The sequence below is a fragment of the Chiloscyllium plagiosum genome, chromosome 10, assembly GCF_004010195.1.
Source record: "Chiloscyllium plagiosum isolate BGI_BamShark_2017 chromosome 10, ASM401019v2, whole genome shotgun sequence".
Classification (NCBI taxonomy): domain Eukaryota; kingdom Metazoa; phylum Chordata; class Chondrichthyes; order Orectolobiformes; family Hemiscylliidae; genus Chiloscyllium; species Chiloscyllium plagiosum.
Genome location: NC_057719.1, coordinates 1,468,320 through 1,491,961, shown reverse-complemented (window position 1 = coordinate 1,491,961; position 23,642 = coordinate 1,468,320). Strand labels below are relative to the sequence as shown.

General features: G+C 41.5%; 1 protein-coding gene across 2 annotated transcripts in view; it reads right to left on the bottom strand.

The window, feature by feature from the left end:
- The window catches only part of brf1b (BRF1 RNA polymerase III transcription initiation factor subunit b), a 466,828-nt gene that overhangs the window by 335,395 nt on the left and 107,791 nt on the right, over window positions 1–23,642 (bottom strand). For both annotated transcript variants that reach the window (XM_043696898.1, XM_043696899.1), the window contains one exon: window positions 16,651–16,824. In XM_043696898.1, the coding sequence (XP_043552833.1) occupies window positions 16,651–16,824 (174 nt within the window). The remainder of the gene's footprint in view (window positions 1–16,650; window positions 16,825–23,642) is intronic.

Here is a 23,642-nt window from a genome sequence, read left to right as displayed (position 1 = left end):
TCTCTGCCTTTATTCCTGATGAAGGGCTTTTGCCCGAAACGTCAATTTTACTGCTCCTCGGATGCTGCCTGAACTGCTGTGCTCTTCCAGCACCACTAATCCAGAATCTCTCTGACTCTATCCAGTGACTCTTGCTCAAATAATCATCAACAGTAAGAGACAGATTTTATTCCTCTCCTCAGATAAACAGACCATCAGCAATACTACTTGAAGCACTACATGAAGAATTAACACCTTGGAGCAGCTTCCCATGGCCAATAGCATGTATGGGGCTATTTGTCTCCTAATAACAGACGCCATCTGCAGAGCAGTGGAAAAAACCCTGAGACAAACGCAGCACATTTTAATTTGTCACATCTCAGCATTCTTCACAGGTGCAATATCAGCCATTTTCCGACATACAAGGTCATACCAGGGCAGTTGAGTGAAGCTTGGTCAAAAGAAATACATTTAATGGAACAAAGCAGAGGTTAAAAGACAGGCATGGTTAGGGAAGGCAGTCTAGACAATAGGCGCATGAGTAGGCCATTCAGCCCTTTGTGCTAGCACCACCATTGATTATGAGGTTAAGGCCAAGGCACCTCAATGTCCAGTTGTCACTGGCAGTACTAAGGGGGATACACAAAAGAGTGGGACGCTGTCAATATTCATCAGTATGCTTCTGTTTATTTGACCAGTTCTAAATGGAACTGCAGATCTACTTCCTTTTGATTGCCACAATAAACCCTGAGAATCAGAAACTGCAAATTCTACACATCTCAACTGGAATAGCATTAAGAGCTGCAGTGAAACCGTAGACATTCAAAAACTAATTCAAAATATTACCAAAATATAAGACATGACAGAACAGAACTCAAAACTCCTTTTGAAGGTCTGACCAACTTTTCAGTGCCTTGGCTTACATTTTCTATCAGTTTGCCTTAATCCATAAAAACCTGGTGTTTGCCAACCTTTAATCCGAGCTATGTAGTCTAACCTTCTTTATTATGTGTCTATAATGAACTGGCAGAGTGTTTTTTTTTAATCATAGGCTCATATTACAAAGATTTGAGCTGAGTAAAAAGAAAACAGTAACATTTTCTACAGATCTTAATTTAATATTATTCAAGTGAAATTAATGCATAACTCAATTTCTGTATAAACTAAATAAATTCAAATTTTCAGTTCTGAAAGGTCATTGACATGGAATGCTAACCCTTTCTCTGCACGGATGCTGCCTGATTTGCAGAGTGTCCTAGCATTGCCTATTTTTGTTTCAAATGATGGAACAGTATTGCTGCTACAAGGGAGATGGATTCATCAAAATAATACAAAAAAACCTGGAGAAGCTGGAGACCTGAAACAAAAATCAAAGTGGTGGAAAAATTCAGCAGGTCTAGCAGCACCTTTGAAGAGAGAGAAACAGAGTTAACATTTCAAGGGAAACTTTTCACCCGGAGGGTGTTGGGAATCTGGAAACTGCACTGCCTGGGAGGGTAGGAGAGCCTGGAAATCTCACAACTTTTACCAACTACGTGGAGGAGCATTTAAAATGTCAAAATATCCAAGGCTTTAGGCCAAGTGCTGGAAACTTAATGAGCTGTAGGGCCTCTTCTGTGCTGTATGAATTTATGACTCAGATTGGGATCTGAATATTGGAGGGCGTGTGTCATTTAGGATGGACAGGAAGCTAAGAAAGGCTGGAGGAGTGGCTCTGTCAATTAAAGATGATATTAACAGAATTGAGGAGGATGACCTTAATTCAGAGCAGTCTGGGTCAAGATGAAGAATGATAAAGGCAAATGGTGACATAGGGGAGTTGCGTACAGGCCTATAGGACAGGTTATCAAGAAATAAATAATGGAAAGTTTATCAGAAGGATACAGCAATTATCATGGGCTGGAACATATAGGCTGGACAAACCAAATGAGGAAGTAGTAGTCTAAAGAAGGAATTCATTGAATGTTTTTGAGACAATGTCTTAGACCAGCATGTTATGGCACCAGCGAGCAGGCTGGATTTGACCAATAAGATAGGATTAATTATTGATCTTATATCAGTCAGTAATACTGTAGTGGGTAGCAGTGAGCATAACATGATTAAACTTTAGGTAGAGTTTATGAGAGAGAAGTTTGAGTCAAAGACAAATATTTTGAATTTAAACTAGGGAAATTATGAGGGTACGAAAGCAGGGCTAGTGCAAGCAAACTGGCAATTTAGGTTAAGGGCTAGGTCAACTGAATTGTAATATTATTTAAGGGGATATTCCAAAATAAACAGAGTAGATACATTCCAACAAATAAAAAGAAACTAAGGGACAGACCCACCATCCACGGTTAAGTAAAAATGTCAAAAATATTATCAAACTCAAAGATGTAATTTTGCAAAGATAAGTGGCAGGTCAGAAGAGCAGACAGAACATAAATAACAGCAAAGAGCTCCAAAAAGAGTACAGGGAAAAATTAGAATATGAGACAAAGCTCGCCAAAAATATAAAATCAGATAGATGTTTCTTCAGCTATTTAAAAAAAAGTTAACAAAGAAAGCATAGGTTCAACAGAAAATGAGTCAGGGGAATTAGCAATGAGGGATAGAGAGGCCTTAGTAAACCAGTTTGTAAATGGGTTTTACAACAATGAAATGCTTCCAAGGTTCTTTTTCAATCAAATTCAAATTTCACCATATGCCATGACAGTATTGAATCATGTCACCAACCCACTGGCCTCGGTTTTGGATCACCACTCCACTACCAAGTGGCAACTAACATTCATACCTTAGGAATACCAGGTAATCACCATCTGTTTTTCATTCACTTTGTGGCACATGGGCACTACTGACCATTTATAGCCATTCCCTAGCTGCCCTTGAGTTGGTGGTGGTGGTGGTGGTGGTGGTCTTAGAGTAGCCATGATCCTACTGAATAGCAGTGCAGGCTCAAGGGGCCAAACAACCTACTTTTCTTCCTATTTCATATGGTCTTATAATCCTTGGGGGAAAGAAAGCAGACAAGACTAGCCACACAGAAAGCCAACCCGGTTTGGCTATAACACAGTTTTATGTAAAAGATTTGAGGAAGATAGTGACCATCCATTATTTGCTAGACACAGAAGCCAGCTCTGGCAGCTCTTGGAGCTATTTTTCTTCAATACTCCTTAACCAAGTTCATCAGCAGACCAATCAAACCCCAGAACCACCCAACTGTGAGACTGCACCCAAATAAGGCAGCAAGTACCTTTGGTGGGTTTTGGGGGAGGGGTGGGAAGAAGAAAACATACGAGAGAAGAAAATGATCTCTCATTTTTTCACAGGCTAATTTGTTTTATACGGAAGGTCATGTGTACAACCAGTACCCTGTGAAACATATGCCAAAGCCAGCTTTGAATCACTTAAGTTTGGTATAAAGTGAATCTCTAATCACAGTGTGTAATAATCCATCCATACCACAGAATTGGAAGGATGCTGATTCCGTTCAGCAATTACTGCTTTCAAACCTTGACTGTCAAATGAAGATCTTAGTGCTGCCAACTTCCATCGGTCAGTAAGATTGAATCAGACTGTACAGGTCCATAAACAGGATCAGCAATTTGGACTTTCTAGCTTGTGAAGTGACTCAATAACAACATAGCTATCAGCTATCTCAACTCAATACTCCTGCCTTATTCCATTGATTTCATGAGTGTCCAAAAATATGTTACCCATCATTCACTGCTTCCAATCTCTCTCTGTGCCCCTCTTTCTCCCCTCTCCCAGAAAAACCTTGGTGGTCAAAGGAATTAAACAGGAAGCTCTGAATTATAAATAGGAAGAATCGGAGAACAAAGAGAATATTATTTAGAAAAGACAGGGTTGGTACTAATACAGCTCAAATCAGCTGAAGCTTACAGTGTGGAGGATGAGCCTGAACAAGTTCCTACTAGAAAAACTCACATCTGGAGCTGGCAAAAGCATGGACGAGGGTTTTGGCAATGTTGAAGGTGAAAATAGGTGACTTTAGTAAGAGTCACAAATTCACTCTGACAGCTTTTTTCTTCTTTATTCCTCGCTTTTTCTCCTTTCTTCCTTTTAGTTCTTTAGTCTTTCGAGCTAGGTTATGAAGCAATGGTGATGATGGCAGTGGCTGGGGTCTTTGACGTTGGCCATGAGGCAGCTGGTTGCAGTCAGCAGCATCACGGCTTCATTAATATCCGGAATGGTACCAAAGTGGAACTCTGCAGCAAGGGGGCTAACATGGCAATGGGGTGTGGCAGCAGCTGGGGCCCAGTGTGAGCCCGGATAACAGTAGTCAGCAATGAAGCGGCGATGGCGAAGGCAGCTGCAGTCGGGGCCGAAGCCTTGCAATCAGGAGCAAAGCCTGGAGATCAGCAGCAGCACAGGCAGCTGGTGAGCACTGGCAGAACTTGGGCCAGTGTGGGTGAAAGTGTGCCCAATGCAGGGGAGTGTGAGCCCACTTGGGGAAAGCCCAGCTTGGGGCATCTGCTTAAAAAAGGACTGAAACGTTTGCCTTTTTAAACTTTATCTCTTTATTTTCCTACTTTTATAGTAAGAAAACTGAAGTGGTGAACTTTCTAACTCATTTCTTTATTTTTCTATTTCTGTAACTAAGACTTTGTACCTAAGATGGCACCGTGTGTGGCAAGATTGTACACTTTTCACTGTACTCTTGTACCCCATACCTGAGTACACATGACAATGAAACCTAAATCTAAAATTTAGTAGTATAGGATGACAGTTTACAAGCTGTTGACATGCTTATTGAACAACAGGAAGCATATACATCAGAAACTATAGCCAATATACATTTCCAGTGAGAAGTCCTTCAATCATTATAAGACACCCACATATTCTATATGCCCACAACCAACCCCTCGTTCTATCCCACGTCATGCCCCAACCAAGATAACTTAGTTTGATATCCAGACGTTTCATTACCTGGTTAGGTAACATCATCAGTGGTGACATCCAAGTGAAGCGAAGCTGTTGTCTCCTGCTTTCTATTTATATCTTTCTCCTGGATGGGGTTCCTGGGGTTTGTGGTGATGTCATTTCCTGTTTGTTTTCTGAGGGGTTGATAGATGGCATCTAGATCTATGTGTTTTGTTTATGGCGTCGTGGTTGGAGTGCCAAACCAAAAATCTGGGTCCGCTACATAGATGACACTTTTGCCATCACACAACCAAACAAGATAGAAGAGACATTTAACATCATCAACAACACCCTCACAGGCATAAAGTTCACCAAGGAGGAAGAAACCGACAACAAACTCGCATTCCTGGACGTCACAGTCGAAAAAAAGGACAACGGAGAGCTACAAACCTGCGTATACAGAAAACCGACAAACGCTGACCAAATACTTAACTACACCAGCAACCATCCCAATACACACAAACAAAGCTGTATCAGAACACTATTCCAACGAGCCACTACACACTGCAGCACAGACAAACTTCGGAAAACAGAGGAGAACCACCTATACAACGTATTCAAGAAGAACGGATACTCAAAAAAATACAGTACGCAGATTCCTCAAGAACAAACCATGACAAGCAGACCAAACACAGCCAGAATCCCTAACCACCTTACCATACATCAAAGAAGTTTCAGAAATGACAGCCAGACTACTAAGACCCCTCGGAATCCTAGTAGCACACAAACCCACCAACACACTCAAACAAAAACTAACAAACTTAAAAGACCCAGTACAACCCATGGACAAAACCAACGTCGTCTACAAAATTCTATGCAAGGACTGCCACAAACACTATGCAGGACAAACAGGAAGAAAGTTAGCCACCAGGCTACACGAACACCAGCTAGCCACAAAAAGACACGACGCTCTCTCCGTCGTAGCCCTACACATGGATGAAAAAAACCACCATTTCGACTGGGACAACACATCTATCCTGGGACAGGCTAAGCAAAGACATGCCAAAGAATTCCTAGAGGCCTGGCACTCCAACCACAACGCCATAAACAAACACATAGATCTAGATACCATCTATCAACCCCTCAGAAAACGAACAGGAAATGACATCACCACAAACCCCAGGAATCCCATCCAGGAGAACGATATAAATAGAAAACAGGAGACAACAGCTTCGCTTCACTTGGAGGTTGCCACTGATGATGTTACCTAGCCAGGTAATGAAACGTCTGGATATCAAACCTACAGCTCAGCGAGCAAACCTACACCCTAAACCTCAACCTGAGCTACAAACCTTCACAAACCTTGCAAATAACTTAGTACAGACTAAGGACTAAAGCTGGGCTCTTTACCTGATCAGTTGAACCAAATTGATGGACACTGAATAAAATTTGTATTTGGTACAATATTGGCAGTTCAGCAAGTAACTCCTGAATTCATTTCAGTTCTGCATTTGGTAACATAAGTGGAAGACAACAACTGGGTCAGAACTGGAAGCATGCCAGCTCATTTCCTCCTTTGGTCTCAGTAATGACCTGTGTATTTCCAGCATTTCCCGTTTGGGTTTCCAGCATTCATCATTTTTGCATTCATCACGTTACACAAAAAAAAGTACCATTTTGTTCAAGGGAGGGGCAGGCGAATCATGGAGGAAGGAGAACAAAGAAAATTGTTAAGCATCCAAATGTAGATTACACCTCTGCACAAACTCTCGGAACAACGATTCCCCCTAAGATAATCTGCAGTCCCACACATTCACTGAAAAACAGGAACAGATCTGTGAAAATTGGTATCAATTACTCAGTACAGAAGGTCCCTCAGGCTAAGGGGTATAGCAAATCTGGGTGTTAAGGGTACGTGTTCAAATGGGTTTTTACAGCAATCGGTAACTCATATATATTCAATCTTCTTTCTGCCTCCTCCTTTCCTACCCCCAAGCACCTTCCCTGAAAGCAGAATATAAACAATTTCTAATCAACATCATTGTTGCTCCAGGGCTGAGGAAGTTTGATGTTCACAGTGGTTCAACATCTTCGTAGCCTGCCCTTTTCCTCTCAAACTGCACAGAAACTCTTGTACATCCTTCCCCTTCAGCCTTCTGTCAGAAGCACAAATGGGCTCTGCCAGATATAAATCTTTTATTGACTGAATCTGACATGCTGCAGATGGACCCATACAGGGCATTGTGATTCCTGCTTCTGTTTAGTTCTGTGAAAGTTTAATAAGAGGTCTAAATAAAGGACTATTGTACACAGTGTTCCTGGCAAGTCTGCTGGTGTTATTCCTGGTCCTGCAAGATCAGAATCTGTCTTCCCTACTGTGTGGCCAATCATCCATTCCCCACCTCCCCCACCCACATCCAACTAAACAATCAGAGCTGTGAAACATTGATAAAGTGGACATGAAAACATTTACAATGTCTGCAGATGTTGCAGAATATTCCCCACCCCACCCCCAATCCCATGATAAAATTTGTTCTGCAGTTGTTAGGATTTCACTGTCATTAAATATGTGCAAGCTGCTCACTACATTATACAGCAACACCCTGCTCCTGGCTTCCCTCCCTCCCTCAACCAAATTATGTAGTTCCCACAACTACTGAGCTGATAAATCACTTAATCAGTTTAGTCACCGTGACATAGTGACATCATCCCACTGTAACCCAAAAAAAGTTCCTTTGTCAGAAGCATCACTGAAAGAATGACCAATATGGACAGCTCAATGCACAGTGTGGTACCACACAAAACAGCTATGAAGTCACCCTCCGCCACCATCACTTCAGCATTACATAACATGTTCAACTGGGAAGACAGATTTAAATCACAGACTTACATGAAAATAGACCTTTTGTTTTGCTTAAAACTCAGCATTGAAAGAGAAACGGTGAAAGCAACAACAAAAGAGCTCGCCAATCGTTTAAGTGGCCAATTAGTGGAATGCAGAACCACACAGTCCACCAAGGACCCTTGTTTAATCCCCATTCTGCACTTTAGCTAGCTAATCTCGGCAAATGGAGAACTGCTGCAACTGGCCTCAGTCACTCAAAATGAGAGATGTGTGGGCAAAAACCTATAGATTTTTTGGACTCAGACACAATCTTAAAATGATTGCTGCAACATAATTGTCTATTTGGCAAACACTGGATACTGTAAGAGGCTTCAGCAGAACATAAGTCAGTGGAAAAGGCAGACAAATGGTAGGCTGAATTTCAGGTGTAGAGCATACTTCACTGTTTATTTAATTATCAGAGAATCGTTATGGTACAGAAGGTCACCATTCAGCCCATTGTGTCTAGATCAGTTCTTTAAAATAGTAATAAAATCAATCAATTATTCTCCTGCTTTTGCCTATATAGGGATGAATGTTGCTTCTATTCAAATAATCTTCTAATGCCTTCTTGAATGTTTCAACATAGCTTCATTAAGGGAAAAATGTTGCCTGACAAATTTATTAGAATTCCTTAAGGAGGTAATAAGTAGGGTAAGGGGGAAAGATTGGATGTAATACAGTGGATTTTTCATAAGACCCACACTCTCGACTACTTATTAAGATAAGAACCAATGGTGTTGGGGTCATAAGGCATGCAAGAATCACAAAAGTCTAGCACCCAGGTTCAGCAGCAAATAGGAAAGGTAAATGGAATTTCGAAGGAAGTGAGGTATAAAAATACTGTAGCAAGCACTAGTCAGACCACAGCTAGAATACTGTGGATAGTTTTGGTCCCCTCATCCAAGGAAAGATATACTGACAGTGGAGGCAGGAGAAAGAAGGTTCACTGGGTCGACATTGGGTATAAATGGACCGCCTTATAAGGAGAAGCTGAGCCTGTTGTCATTGGAGTTTACAAGTACGAGAAATGACATTATTGAAACATACAAGATTCTAAGGAGCCTTGACAGGGTAGAAGGCTTACTTCATGGGACAGCCTAAGACCAAAGCAACATTTCTACTAAGCTGGGAGGTTCTGTGCACGTGCCAACACAGCAGCTTCCACTGCCGGACGCATGTACCTTAGAGGTCTGCAGAGCAGAAACAAAAATACCTGTACAGGGAATAATGAATCATATGGCATCACCTCAGAGCAAGGGGTGTCTATATGAGACAAAGGGAGGAGGTGGTCTATTTTTTTCCTGAGGGTAGTGAATCAGTTGAATATTTTGTTACTGCAGAAGGATGCTGAGGCTGGATCATCAATTATGTTCAAGGCTGATATTTTAAATCAGTGAGCACACTAAAGATAGTTGATAAAAGGCAGGAAAGTGGAATTGAGGATTATCACATCGGTCACGATCCCTTTGAGAGGCAGAATTGAATCAATGGGTCAAATGGCCTACTTACCTCCTCTGACTGAAATTGCCTCCACCATATTTCCAAGCACTGCATTCCAGGCTATACGCCATGTCAACAATTTTTTTTATCCTACATCAGATTGGAGTAGTTTGCAAATTATTTTATAATCTGCCTTCACATTCTCCATCCTTTGGTGAGAAAGAATAGTATCTCCCTCTCTATTAATATCCTCTTGGACTTCCCTCCAAGGAAAACAAACTCAACTTCTCCAAGCTGTCTTTTGTCTTCAATCTATCTAATGGAACTTTCTCAGCTCTGGAACCAGACAAACAGACAAAAATCAACTGACAGTTTTGGGTTTTATAGCTTGTGTTTCTATTTTATAAAGAGAAAAATTGCATTTACATATCAACGTTCATGATTACAGTCAATATTGCAATGCAGGAAAACATGGTCAAGAAATTTGGACACAGCAAATCTGTCAATGAAATAACAACTGAAAAGATGCACAAGATCTAAAATGTAGGAGCAAAAGGCGGTCTTTCAGCCTGAGTCTGCTCTACCTACTTACTGAGGTTATGGCTGATCTGATAACCCTCAACTCCACTTTCTTGCCTTTTACAATTAACCCTCAATTCGCTTACTTATTAAAATATCTACCTCAGCCTTGAATATTGTAATGACCCAGCCTCAACAGCCCTCTGTGATAAAGAGCTCCACAGAATCACTATCCTCAGAAGAAATTCCTCCTCATCTCTGACTCCCACAAGAAGAAAGAACCTTCGAGATTGAAAGAGGCACAGAATAGAAAGCAGTTGTTCTCCTTATTTTAAGGGTCAGTAACAAGGGGACATAATTTTAAAGTGAAAGGTAGGAGGTTTAGAGAGGATTTGTAGTAAAGCTTTTTCATGGTGAGGTTGGTGGATGGGTCAGGAATGTTCTGCCTTGGAGGGTAGTTGATGTGAGAAATCTCACAATCTTTAAAAAGTACATGGTTGAACACTGAAAATATCATAACATTCAAGGCTATGGGCTACTGCGGAACAGTGGGATTAATGAAGACATTAGTATATTTTTGTCAGTATAGACCCGATGGGCTGAAGGGCCTCTTCTGCAATGTACAATTCCCTGTCACGCTCCCTAATAATCGTGTATGTTTCAATAAGATCACCTCTCATTCTGCTAAACTCCAACAAGTACAAGCCCAATCTACTCAACCTCTTTTCATAAGACGGTCCCTCCATACCCGGGATCAGCCATGTGAACCTTCTCTGTCTCCGGTGCCAGAATATTTTTCCTTAGATTAGGACCCAAAACTGTTCACAGTATTCCAGCTGTGGTCTGACAAGTGTCTTGTGTAGTTTTATCAGTGACGCTTACTGCAAAATAAATATTATCCTGGACACTAGAGAGAACTCCCCTGCACTTCACACGAATTGTGTCATTGGACATATGGTGTGGGCAAGTTATGATGAATATGAACAACTTTAGCAGCTTCTATCGGACTACTGTTCTCAATTATGTCAAAATTCACAGAGTTTCCATCCCATAGGTTTTTCCAATTGCCTCCAAGTCAGTCCACAGTATGTTTGCTCTTTCATTAGAAGTAATGGCACCAGTTTATCTTGTGTTCTTTCACTTCTGAACTTCACAATGTCAACAGTTTGCAAGATACTTGGAAAATGCTTGATTCAAATACTGCTCAAAGACAATGGGGGCTTCAATTACCTGACTTTAAAGTTAAAAGCATTGTCCAAGGATACCAGAGAGCAGAAAAATTGGTGAATGATAGAGATGAGCCATGGTGCAGAATCCATTACACTTGTCAATCGTTCGATTTGGAATTATGACAGGGCAAGTATGAACTGCAGTAGTTTGTGTAAAACAATTTCAGTAAACGTGGGTATTGTTCCTGCCAAACACACATGGCTAACCTGAAACAAGATGTCCACATCAATTTCCAAGAAAAACAAAGCAAGACAAGGTGAATGAGGTAGTCTCTGTGATCATCTATTATCGATGGTTCCGAGTACTTTGGCAGTACATCAGTTCTCCTAAAAGGAACGTATTAAATCTGTAAACATTCTAAAAATCATTGGCAGGAAAGATGTAAAAGATTTTGCATGCTACGTCATTAACTGACCAAGATGCTCCAGTATTCTGTAAAGTTTAACTGAGATTACTAGGTATAAATGTGTTAATAATAACTTGAGATTTAATAATTTTGTTCATCCCTCTGGTATAGGTTTGATTGAAACTCACCCAAGAGGATGCATGTGCCAGCTTAGCTCAGTTATCATCACACTGAATCAGGTGCGGATGGGTTCAAGTTGACACAAGAAATGCTGACCAGAGGGGCTCAAATCCCTCCGGCTGAGAGATTTATATTTAATAAAACTGGAGTGGGTTGTTGAATGAAGGCATTTTATGACCCCACTTTTCATTACTAATGCTTTGCATGTCCTTCTCAACACTACCATCGCTAATCTTCCATGGGACATGATGCTGGCAAGATTTGCTTCTCATCCCAAATCGAGGGATAATATCTTGGAATGATCATCAAAAGGGTAGAATTTAGGAATAAAGAAGGGGCAGTCACACTGTTAGGAGTATTATTGGGGCCGCAAACAGGCAGCAGGCAAATCAAGGAGTAGATGTGTAGAAGATTAACGGAGGTGTGTAAACATAATAATATGGTCATTATATTAGAGGATTTCAATGACCTCAATATTAATTAGGATAAGACATATAAAGGCTTTAGACAGGTACATGTCTTGAAATGTATATAGGAGAGCTTTTTATGTCAACATGCTGATGGCCCAACAGGGACAGTGCAGTACTGTACCTAATTTTGGGGAATGAAGCCGGACAGGTATTGAGGCGAGAGCAGGAGAGTATTTTCGTGGTAACAACTCCGACACCATAGTTTCAAGTTTGTGAGGGAAAAGGAAAACGATGGTCCACAAAAAGGGTTTTTGGATTGTAGGAAGGCAGATTTTAGTAAAATAAGGCAGAATTTGGCCATAATAGAATGGGAACAGCTACTTAAGGTTAAGTGCAGCAAAACAATGGCAGACATTCAAAAAGGCACTCGGGAGATTACAGGCAAAACATGCCCGCCTTTAGGGTGAAATGGAGGAGCAACAAGCAGAGAATTCTGGATGGTCAAGAATACTCTGGACTGGATAAAAAGAAAAATCGAGACATCCAACAGGTACACAGGGAGCAAAACAACAGAGATCCCAGAGACCACAGGAAGTGCAAGGGGTGTGAATTCAAAAAAGCAATTAGCTGACTAAAGATGGTGCATGACAAAACACTGGTAGACAAGGTTAGGGAGAATCCCAGAATATTCTAGAATAATATTAAGGGAAAGAAAATAACCAAGGAAAAGGAGTAGAGACCATTTAGAACCAAGAAGCAACGTGTGAGAGAAACCAGAGGACATTAGTAGAGTGTTAAATGAGCACTTCACATCTGTCTTCACTCAAGAGGAGGATCAAGTAAGGAATTCCACAAGATGGACAGTGAAGATCTGAAGCAGTCTGATACAAAAAACGAGGATGTATTGAAGGTTTTGGCAGATGTAAACAGGTCCAGATGAATCACATCTCCGGCTGCATATGAGACGAGGTCCTGGCTAAATTTTCAAATTCTTTCCAGACACAGGGAAGGTGTCAGAGGACTGCAGGGTAGTTAGTACACTTCCACTTTACAAGAAGGATGGCACACATAGACCAGGGAACTATAGACCTGTGAATCTAAGATCAGTGGTTGGGAAGTAGTGCAGGAGAAAATTAACCTCCATTTAGATAGGTTTGATCAGGGATAGTCCGCTTTGTCAGAGGAAGGTCATGCCTCACAAATCTAATGGAAGTTTTTGAGGCTCTGCCTAAACATTTAGATGAGGGTAGGGCAGTTAATGAAGTTTATAGATTTCAGCAAGGCCTTTGATAAGGACCCACATGGGAAAGCAATAAAGAAGGTAAAAGCTCATGGGATCCAGGGTAACTTGGCAAGTTGGATCCAAAATTGGCTAAGTGACAGGAGATAGAGACTGTTTGTGTGACTGCAGTTCGGTGTGCAGTGGCATACCAGAACTACCAGCGCTGGGTCCCTTATCGCTTGTGATATCCATAAATGATGGGGGGTGTTAACTAAGTTTGTGGATGACACAAAGATTGGCCGGCTGGTTGATACTGAGTAGAAAGGTGTTAGATTACAGGAAGATATAAATGAATTGGTCAGATGGGCAAGATCAGTGGTATATGGAGTTTGATCCTGGCAAGTATGAGGTAATGCACTTTGGAAGAAGAACATTCGAACTAGGAGCAGGAGTAGGCAATCTGGCCCTTCAAGCCTGCTCTGCCATTCAATAAGGGAAAAAAACAAGGGAGAATTCAATGAATTACAGAACGATAAGAAGTTCATTAACAGAGGGATCTGGGGTTCTTGTCCACAGATCCCGAAAGATGGCAAGACAAATTACTAGGGTAGTAATGAAACTATACGGGACACTCCCTATATCAGTCGAGGCAGAGATCATATGGGCACAGAGATTATGTTGGAGCTGTACAAGTCTTTGGTTGGCTACAACAGTTCTGGTCACCCCACAAGAGGAAGGATGCAATGCACTGGAGGAGGTGCAGAGGAGATTCACTAGGATGTTGAAAACAAAAAGCAGGATAAGCTCAGGTTGTTTTCTTTGGAGCAAAGAAGGCTGAAGGGACACCTGATAAAAGGGGTACAAAATTATGAAGGACATGGACAGGGTGATAGAAAGCAGCTGTTCCTCTTAGTTGAAGGGTCAATGATTTTCAAGTGAAAGACAGGAGATTTAGAGGGGATTTCAGTAAAATCTTTTTCATCCAGAGGATGTGAGGGTCTGGAATGCACTGTCTGGGAGGTAACTTTAGGCAGGAAACCTCACAACGTTGAAAAAGTATTTGAATGAGAACTTGAAGTGTCACAACATTCAAGTTTCGAGACTTGTGCGGGAAACTGGGACTAATGTAGATTGTTGCATACTTTAGGCAGTACAGTCTTGATGGACCAAAGTGTCTCATCTGTACTATATGGTATTGTTTCACAGGAATTGAGTGCCAAGTCTAAGGGCAGTTTCAAGTCAAACACACTGCTGTGGATCTGGAGTCTCGTGTAGGCCAGATCAGGTAAGGACAGAAGATTTCCTTCCCTAAGCAAATCCTGAGTGAACCAGATGGTTAAATTAATGCATTAGACTAGCTTTATTAAGTTCCAGAATTTATTGAACTCAAATGTCACCATCTGTCAATATGGGATTTGACCCCTTGTGCCGAGGGCATTAGCAATAGGATGACTACTGACTGAACTTGCAAATTTCTGCCTGCAACCCCAACAGGATCTACATCCAAAATTTTTAACCATGACAAGTAAATCAAAAAGGCTTGTATTTGGACTGGATCTTGTCAATAGCTTAAACCATAACATACATGATGAGCTGCAGTTGAATAACAATTAAAACTATTTCTTCCTTACAGACACCTTTAAACAAACCAGACAGAACAAAATGACAAACCTTTTCAAGCAGTCACCAGTACAGCCACGAGTGATTAAGACACTTTAGCAGTCGATGCTACTGGTGGCAATATTTAGTCACTTGAAACCTCATATCTAAGGAGTCAGGGATTTCAAGGGGTGGAAAAGTTCACTCCACATCAACTATGGCAGCAGATATGATAAACACTAGTTATGGAGGGTAGGCCCTAAACATTAATTCAGTTAGTCCCACTATCAAACAACAGCAAAATGTTGCATGAGTGACATAATTAATTACATTCTAATTCAGTTAGTAAGCACTGTGATTATTTGCTTCTAGTTTACTCTGGCTAAATCCTCAGAAGTGGTAAACTAAACACAACTTCTGTTGTACATGCGGTATATTTACATAGAATGACATTTTGTTGTTCCAGTTGCTGCCTACCAGAATAGCAGCAATGATTCTTCAGTTGTTTAACAGCTTCATAAATCAATGCAATACATCATGATCACATCATGTTGGTATCTGCACTAAGGGAACTAAGCAGTGACTAGTAAGACTTGTAGAGTGGTGACCTGCATCAGTGAATTCACTACAAAAGCAACGTAGGTGCATGGGAATACAAATGATTTGGAGATGCCGGTGTTGGACTGGGGTGTACAAAGTTAAAAATCACACAACACCAGGTTATAGTCCAACAGGTTTAATTGGAAGCACACTAGCTTTCGGAGCACCACTCCTTCATCAGGTGATAGTGGAGGGCTCAATCCTAACAGAGTTTATAGCAAAAATTTACAGTGTGATGTATAATTTCAGTTACATCACACTGTAAATCTTTGCTATAAATTCTGTTAGGATTGAGCCCTCCACTATCACCTGATGAAGGAGCATCGCTCCGAAAGCTAGTGTGCTTCCAAATAAACCTGTTGGACTATAACCTGGTGTTGTGTGATTTTTAACTAGGAATATAAAAGTATTCAATGTCAAAAGCTTGTTTGTCAAATTTGTGGAGGGGTTAGATAACGCTGTGAGAATAGTAACTTCGTAAAACCTTGACCCTTCATTTGTGTGTTTCAGTTCTGTGAAGTGAAATGGGAAGCAACTACATCCACCTATGAGCCTTCATGTGGAGCAAATGACGCACAATGCAAGATCACCCTGAGGTCAAGTTAATCTTTATAAACCACCTATTCCAACTCACTATGTGCATGACACAATTTGGCTCCTGCATTTGGGCAAGATATCAAGATCTATTTTATAAGAAATATATTGTTTCATCAGACTGACCTATATCAAGGACTTCCAAGGGCTGACTGCATCATTCTTCATTCGCAAGGGCAAACCTGACTCAATGGCTCAGAAGCTGGAATTCTGTGCTGCATTTGAGGGAAGGTTCTATTTTCTTAAACATGCACAGATTCCTGATGATACAAACACAGGAGGGAAACTAAACTGAGGACTGAAAGAGCCTGCAATAGGGTTTGCAAAGGGATATTGAAATGTGATTCTGGTCCAGTGAGAAAAATACCCAGCTCTGCTTTGCCCCATCTCTATTTTCAGTACTACACTCATGCAAAAGGCCATTATCTTCAAAGTTTTGCAATTGAAACTTTCCCAGATTCAACACATCCCAATGCCCTGACAGGGTTTCACACACCACTCTTGGGTATGGAAACTGACCAGCATGCACATCCACCAAAGGCAACAGTATGAAGACGCACTTACACGTGCTGAAAGCTTTACTCTTCATTAACCAGGCATTTCAGTCACAAAGAGCTGAGCTGGCATACAGTAACTGGAGACATTCACTACACAGATAACCTTCAGAATAAAGTAACAGTTAATCTACATTTCTTTAAAAAAACTGAAGTCTAACATACTTTAAATCTCCATTAATTAAGCTTTTAGATTTTGTGTAATTTCTGTGGAGTCAAAAGGATACGAGGAGTCCCCTCTGTTCGACAGACCAGATATAGACAGGCAGCGACCACGTGGCTCATTTTCCGACCTCTGGTGAGGTGCTTGCTAACTGCCATTTTGAAGAAGTTAAAGGCAGTATCAAGGCAGTGCTGGTTTAATTGGAGCTGGTTACCCAGATGGTGAATCTGACGACGACCTGAGGGGTAAAAGCAAACACAAAACAGAACTTACAAACAAAATACTACATATGTTTAGAAAATACATCATCATAAGACCATAAGACATAAGAGTGGAAGTAAGGCCATTCGGCCCATCAAGACCACTTTGCCATTTAATCATAGCTGACGGGCATTTCAACTCCACTTACCCACTCTTCCCATAGCCCTTAAATTCTTGATCTTGCAAGGAATTATCAATCTTTGCCTTGAAGACATTTAACGTCCCAGCCTCGACTGTGTTCCGTGGCAATGAATTCCACGGGCCCAGCACTCTCTGGCTGAAGAAATGTCTCCTCATTTCCGTTCTAAATTGACCCTCGTCTAATTCTAAGGCTGTGCCCACGGGTCCTAATCTCCCCACTTAACGGAAACAAAAACTTCCCAGCGTCCACCATTTCTAAACCATGCATTATCTTGTAAGTTTCTATGAGATTTCCCCTCAACCTTCTAAACTTTAATGAATACAATCCCAGGATCCTCAGCCATCCATCGTATGTTAGGCCTGCTATTCCAGGGATCATCTGTGTGAATCTCTGCTGATCACGCTCCAATGCCAGTATGCCCTTCCTGAGGTGTGTGGCCCAAAATTAGACACAGTATTCTAAATGCGACCTAACTGGAGCTTTATAAAGTCTCAGAAGCACATTGCTGTTTTAATATTCCAACCCTCTTGCGATAAATGACAACATTGCATTCGTTTTCTTAATCACGGACTTAACCTGCAAGTTAACCTTCAGAGAAACCTGGACTAGCACTCTCGGATCCCTTTGTACTTTGGTTTTATGAATTTTCTCACTGTTCAGAAAATAGTCCATGCCTGTATTCTTTTTTCCAAAGTGCAAGACCTCACATTTGCTCAGGTTGAATTTCATCCGCCATTTCCTGGACCCCTCTCCTAAACTGTCTAAACCTTCCTGCAGCCTCCCCACCTCCTCAGAACTACCCGCCTGTCCACCTAACTTTGTATCATTGACAAACTTTGCCAGAATGCCCCCAGTCCCTTCATCCAGATCATTACTATATAAAGTGAACAGCTGCGGCCCCAACACAGAACCCTGCGAGACACCATTTGTCACCAGCTGCCATTCCAAAAAAGAACCTTTTACCCCAACTCTCTGCCTTCTGTCAGACAGCCAACCCTCAATTTACGTCAGTAGTTCACCTTGAACACCATGGGCCCTCACCTTACTCAGCAGCCTCTCGTGAGGCACCTTATCAAAGGCCTTTCGAAGTCTAGGTAGATAATATCCACTGGGTTTCCCTGGTCTAGAACCTACTTGTCACCTCTTCAAAGAATTCTAACAGGTTTGTCAGGCACGACCTCCCCTTACTAAATCCATGCTGACTTGTTCTAATCCAACCTTAAACTTCCAAGAATTTAGAAATCTCATCCTTAACGATGAACTCTAGAATTTTACTAATAACCGCGGTTAGACTAATTGGCCGAGAATTTTTCATCTTTTGTCTTGATCTTCTCTTGAACAATGGGATTACAACAGCGATCTTCCAATCATCCGGGACTTTCCCGGACTCCAGTGACTTTTGAAAGATCACAATCAACACCTCCGCTATTTCCTCAGCCACTTCCCTCAGAATTCTAGGAGGTAGCCCACTGGAGCCAGGAGATTTATCAATTTTTAGACCTTTTAGCTTTTCTAGCATTTTCTCTTTAGTAATAGCTACCATACTCAACTCTGCCCCTTGACTCTCCTTAATTGTTGGGATATTACTCATGTCTTTCAATGTGAAGACTGATGCATAGTATTTATTAAGTTTTTCAGCTATTTCCTTATCTCCCATCACTAGCCTTCCTGCATCAATTTGGAGTGGACCAATGTCTACTTTTGCCTCTCGTTTGTTTCTTACGTTTTGAAAGAAACTTTTACTATCATTTCTAATATTACTGGCTCGCCTATCTTCATATTTGATCCTCTCCTTCCTTATTTCTCTCTTTGTTATCCTCTGTTTTTTGGTCTTCCCAATTTTACTGATTTTCAAGAGCTGTTGGCAACTTTGTAGGCTCTCTCTTTCTTTGATATATTTCCTGACTTCCTTTGTCAGCCATGGCTTTCTAACCCAATCCCAATTAACTAACAAAGCAACTCCGGCCCCTCTGTCCATTTCCTGTTTTTTTTCGATAAGTTGTAAATCCTTGGATGTTTTATTGCCAGTCCTGAATCCCCTGCAACCACGTCTCTATGATGCCTACCACATCATAATCATTCACAATGATTTGTGCCATTAATGCATCTGCTTTGTTCCAAATACTACGAGTATTCAGGTAAAGCACCTTAATGCTAATTTTCTTATCTTCATGATTTCCAACATCTCTAGTAATATGTCCTAAGTTATCCTTCCTTTTTGCTTCATTCCTAGTCTATCTTGAACTTAAACCCTGCACACATGCTAACCTGCTGCTTATCTTTCTACTTGACACTATATTTCCTGTCGCTTTCCCTTTCCCATTCCTCCACAAGTTTGAAGTCCTACTGACCACGCTATTTGTCCTTTTCACTAGAACACTGGTTCCAGATCGGTTCAGGTGGAGACCATCCCACCGGGAGAGACCTCCCCCGGCTCCAAAACTGATGCCAATGTCCCATGAAATGGGATCCCTCTTTCCCACACCAATCTCTTAGCCATGTGCTTACTACTCTAATTTTCTTATCCCTGTGCCAATTAGTACGTGGCTCGGGCGGTAATCCGGAGATTATGACCCTGTTCTTCAATTTCCTTCCCCGTGCTGGTTAATCCCCAAACAGGTCCTCCTTTCTAGCCTTGCCTATGTTGTTAGTGCCAACATGGACCACAACAACTAGATCTTCTCCCTCCCGCTCCAATATCCTTTCAAGCCGGTCAGAGGTGTCCTGCACCCTGGCATCAGGCAAGCAATACACCATGTGGGAGCCATGCAGGAATCCCGATCCAGCTCGCTAAGGATACTATCTGTGCCCCAATAATAGAATTCCCTATAACAACTACTTGTCTTTATGCTCCCCCACTCTTGAATGGCCTTCTGCACCATGGTGCCGTAGTCAGCTGGCTCATCCTGTCCACAGCCTTTTTCCTCATCCACACAGAGAGCAAAAATCTCATACCTGTTGGACAAGGTCAAGAGCTGATGCTCCCCAAATCTCAATACATTGGGTCTACAACATTGGAATAGACCATTCAGCCAAATTGGTCCATTCCAGTGTCTCTGCTCCACACAAACCACCTCCAATGAATTGATGATGGGGAGGTCATGCTTGATAAATCTCCCAAAACTTTTGAGATGTAAATCATAGAGTGGATTATTAGGGGGAGCCATTGGATGCGGTTTACATGGATTTTCAGAAGGATTTCTATAATGTCCTCTGAAGAGGGATTAGCATATAAAATTGGCATATAAAGCACAAGGGATTAGTGGCCAAGCACTAAAATAAATCAAGAACTAGCTGTCAAACTGGAAACAAAGAATAGGAATAAATAGACGGTGACTAATGGGGTACTATATGGATCAGTGCTTGGACCCCAGCTACTCCCAATATACATTAATAACTCAGATGAAAAAAAATTATGTACCATAGCTCCAAGTTTGCAGATGACACAAAGCTGGCAGGGAAGGTGAGCTGTGAGGAGGATCCAGAATTGTTTCAGAGTAACTTGGACAAGCTAGGACAGTGGGCATATACATGGCAGATGCAGTAAAATGTGAAAAAATTGGCTGAAAAAACAGGAAGACAGATTATATGAATGGCAATAGCCTGGGAAAGGCATTGGGTGTCCTTGTATACCAGTTGCTGAAAGCAAGCACAGAGGTGCAGCAAGCAGTGAAGCAAGCAAAGGATATGTTGGCTTTCACAGAGAGAGGATTCAAATACAGGAGCAAGGAAGATTCGCTGCAACTGTACAGGGCACTGGAAAGACCATAAGTGGTGTATTGTGTGGAGTTTTGATTTCCTTATCTGGGGAAGGATGTTCTGGGTACTGAAGGATCGCGCAGCAGATTTGCCAGACTGATTCGTGGGATGGCAGGACTAACCTGCTGAGAGAAACTGGACTGGCTAGAACTACATTCACTCAAATTGGGGTGGGGATTGGGGGGTGCTACAGATCTCAGAGATCAATAAAACTCAAAGAAGATTAGACAGGGTCAATGAAGGAAGGATGTTCTCAATCACTGGGAGTTCTAGAGCCAGAGTCCCAGTCTAAGGATACTAGGTGGGCTTTTAGGACTGAGATGAGGAGACATTTTTTCACCCAGAGACTGGTCAGCCTATGGAATTCTCTGTCACAGGAAACTGTTTAGGCCAAAACAAAGAAGGCTTTTAAGAAAGGTGTGGACATAGTTCTTAGGACTAAAAGGGTCAAAAGGATATGGGGAGAAAGCGGCAACACGGTACTGAATTGGATGATCATGCACAGTCATAGTGAATGATTAGGTAAAAACAATGACTGCAGATGCTGGAAACCAGATTCTGGATCAGTGGTGCTGGAAGATTTTTCTGTAGAAATAAACCTTAGTATTTGTTCTCAATCTTCATTATCTGATCACTGTGGGATTTGAGTGTTATGATTCCCAGATCTCCTCTTCATTAATTTCATTTTTTTCTAATTAGTTTGTTACTTTCACATTTATAGATGGTTCACTTTGATTTCTGACTTTGTGCTTGGGCCTTCAGCACCTTGGAAACATATGTCACAGAACTGGAACATTTTGATAAGGCAGTTTTGATAAAACTATCTTTTCCTGGATCTCAGAACTTAATCTCACATTTAAGTGTAACAACTGGTAGCCATCATTAGAACAGCATCCACTACATTGCTCCCTATAAAGCAGCTCTTAAACTATTTGAAATGCATACAATTCTAACAGGTCTGGACAGACTAGATAAAAGGAGGATGGTTTCCATGTTTGGGGTGTATAGAATCAGACAGGACAGATTCAGGACATGGGGAAAGTTTTCTTCACCCAAAGGGTAGGGAACCTGTGGAATTCTCTACCACAGAAGGCTGTGGAAGCTAATCAGTTAATCAAGGATCAAGGAAGAGACAGACTTTTTTTTTAAATTTTAAAGGCCTCAACAGATATAGGAAAAAGGCAGAAATGTGGCATTAGATAAAGGAGCAACCATGATCATATTAAATAGTGAACCAGGTTCAAAGGGCCAAATGGACTACTTCTGTACCTTGTTTCTATTGTTTAAGATTCAAAGCCTGAAGCTGGAGATCTTGCATTCAATGACAAGTATTCCTTAGTTCAGAGATTTAAGTGTTCGTGGCTCCCAGTCAATTAAATGTTCCTTTACTGACAGGTTTAGAAGTTTTCACTCCATTTTGCAGTCTCCCATTCCCCTTGCAGCCCATCTCCCCTACTATCCTCTTGCAGCCTTCTAGTCTCCTTCCCCACCAACAAACTGCACCCCCCCCCCCCCCCATTCACAAACTCCTTACAACCTCCATCTCCTGAATTTACTTCTCTTGGACCTGCCTCCATTCTCCCAACATTCACTTTTCCAGTGACTTCCTCACTCATAACCAGCTATTCATTGCTCCTCCAATCACAGGTGGCCTTGCTCCCACACTTATCGGTCCACCAACTGTATGGCAGACTTGTGATCCAGAACCTGCCACACCATCATAAAACTGTTCCTAGTCCACCACAACATTGATGTCTACCTGACAATCTGGAAAGTTGTCCATTATGTCCTGTGCACAAAAGAAAAAGCAGGCCAAGTTGAAATTGGTCAAATATTGCCATGTCAGTCTACTGTTCGTCATTAAAAAAGCACTTGCTCTGCACCAAGCTCCTGACTACGTTACAGCATTAGTTCAAACAATTAATGTAAGAGCTGAACTCCGGAGGTGACCCAAAGGCAGCATTAGATCAAGTGTAGAATTGACGGCTCTAAGCAAAACTGGAGTCAATGTGAAACAGCATTTATAGCGCTTTTCAAATTCTTAGCATCTACCATTTTAAGTGTAGGGAAAGCAGATACATAAGAACTCCACCACCTGAAAGTTCTCCTCTAAATCAGGTACCATCTGATAGGGAATTACATCGTCAGGGTGGAATGTGTTGCTGAAGTTGATTAATTGCTCAACCTCCTCGCGGGAGCACAAGGTGGGGCCAATGCAGTCATCAATGTAGCGGAGGAAGAGGTGGGGAGTGGTGCCGGTGTAATTACGGAAGATCAACTGCTCTACGTAGCCAACAAAGAGACAGGCATAGCTGGGGCCCATACGTGTGCCCATGGCTATTAGAAAGGGCATCCAACTGTCCTTTGATTGGCATGGACAAGATGGACCATATTGCCTCTTTTGTGCTGTGACACTTCTATGGTTCTAACAGTGAAGCAGACTGAATGGATGAAATGGCCTACTCCTGCTACTATTTTTGCTTCTATGTAAACAACATCATAGCTAGTCTTTAAATATTGACATATCCCAAAGGTGCTCCACAGGAATACACTCAACAAAAGTGATTCAAATGGGATTAAAAGCTATGAGAATGCAGAATTGTCCAAGGAATGAAAAAGAGGGACTGTTCAGACTGACAGGAATAATGGAATCCTGCTCCCTAAGGTTCATACAAATGCCATCACATTTTTAAAGAAATGTATTAAATAAGGCAAAGTAGTAATTAAGGCACAAAATCAATCTGCTTTGCAGTTTCAAGATTTTTCCAAAGTCTACTTTTTAAGATTTCAGGGAGCACGCTTTGCTTTCAAGAGCTGCTTTGTCATTCGCTTTAACTCAATCATGAGGTGGTACAGTCACATAATTACATTCCATTCCGCACTTGTGTTGGCAT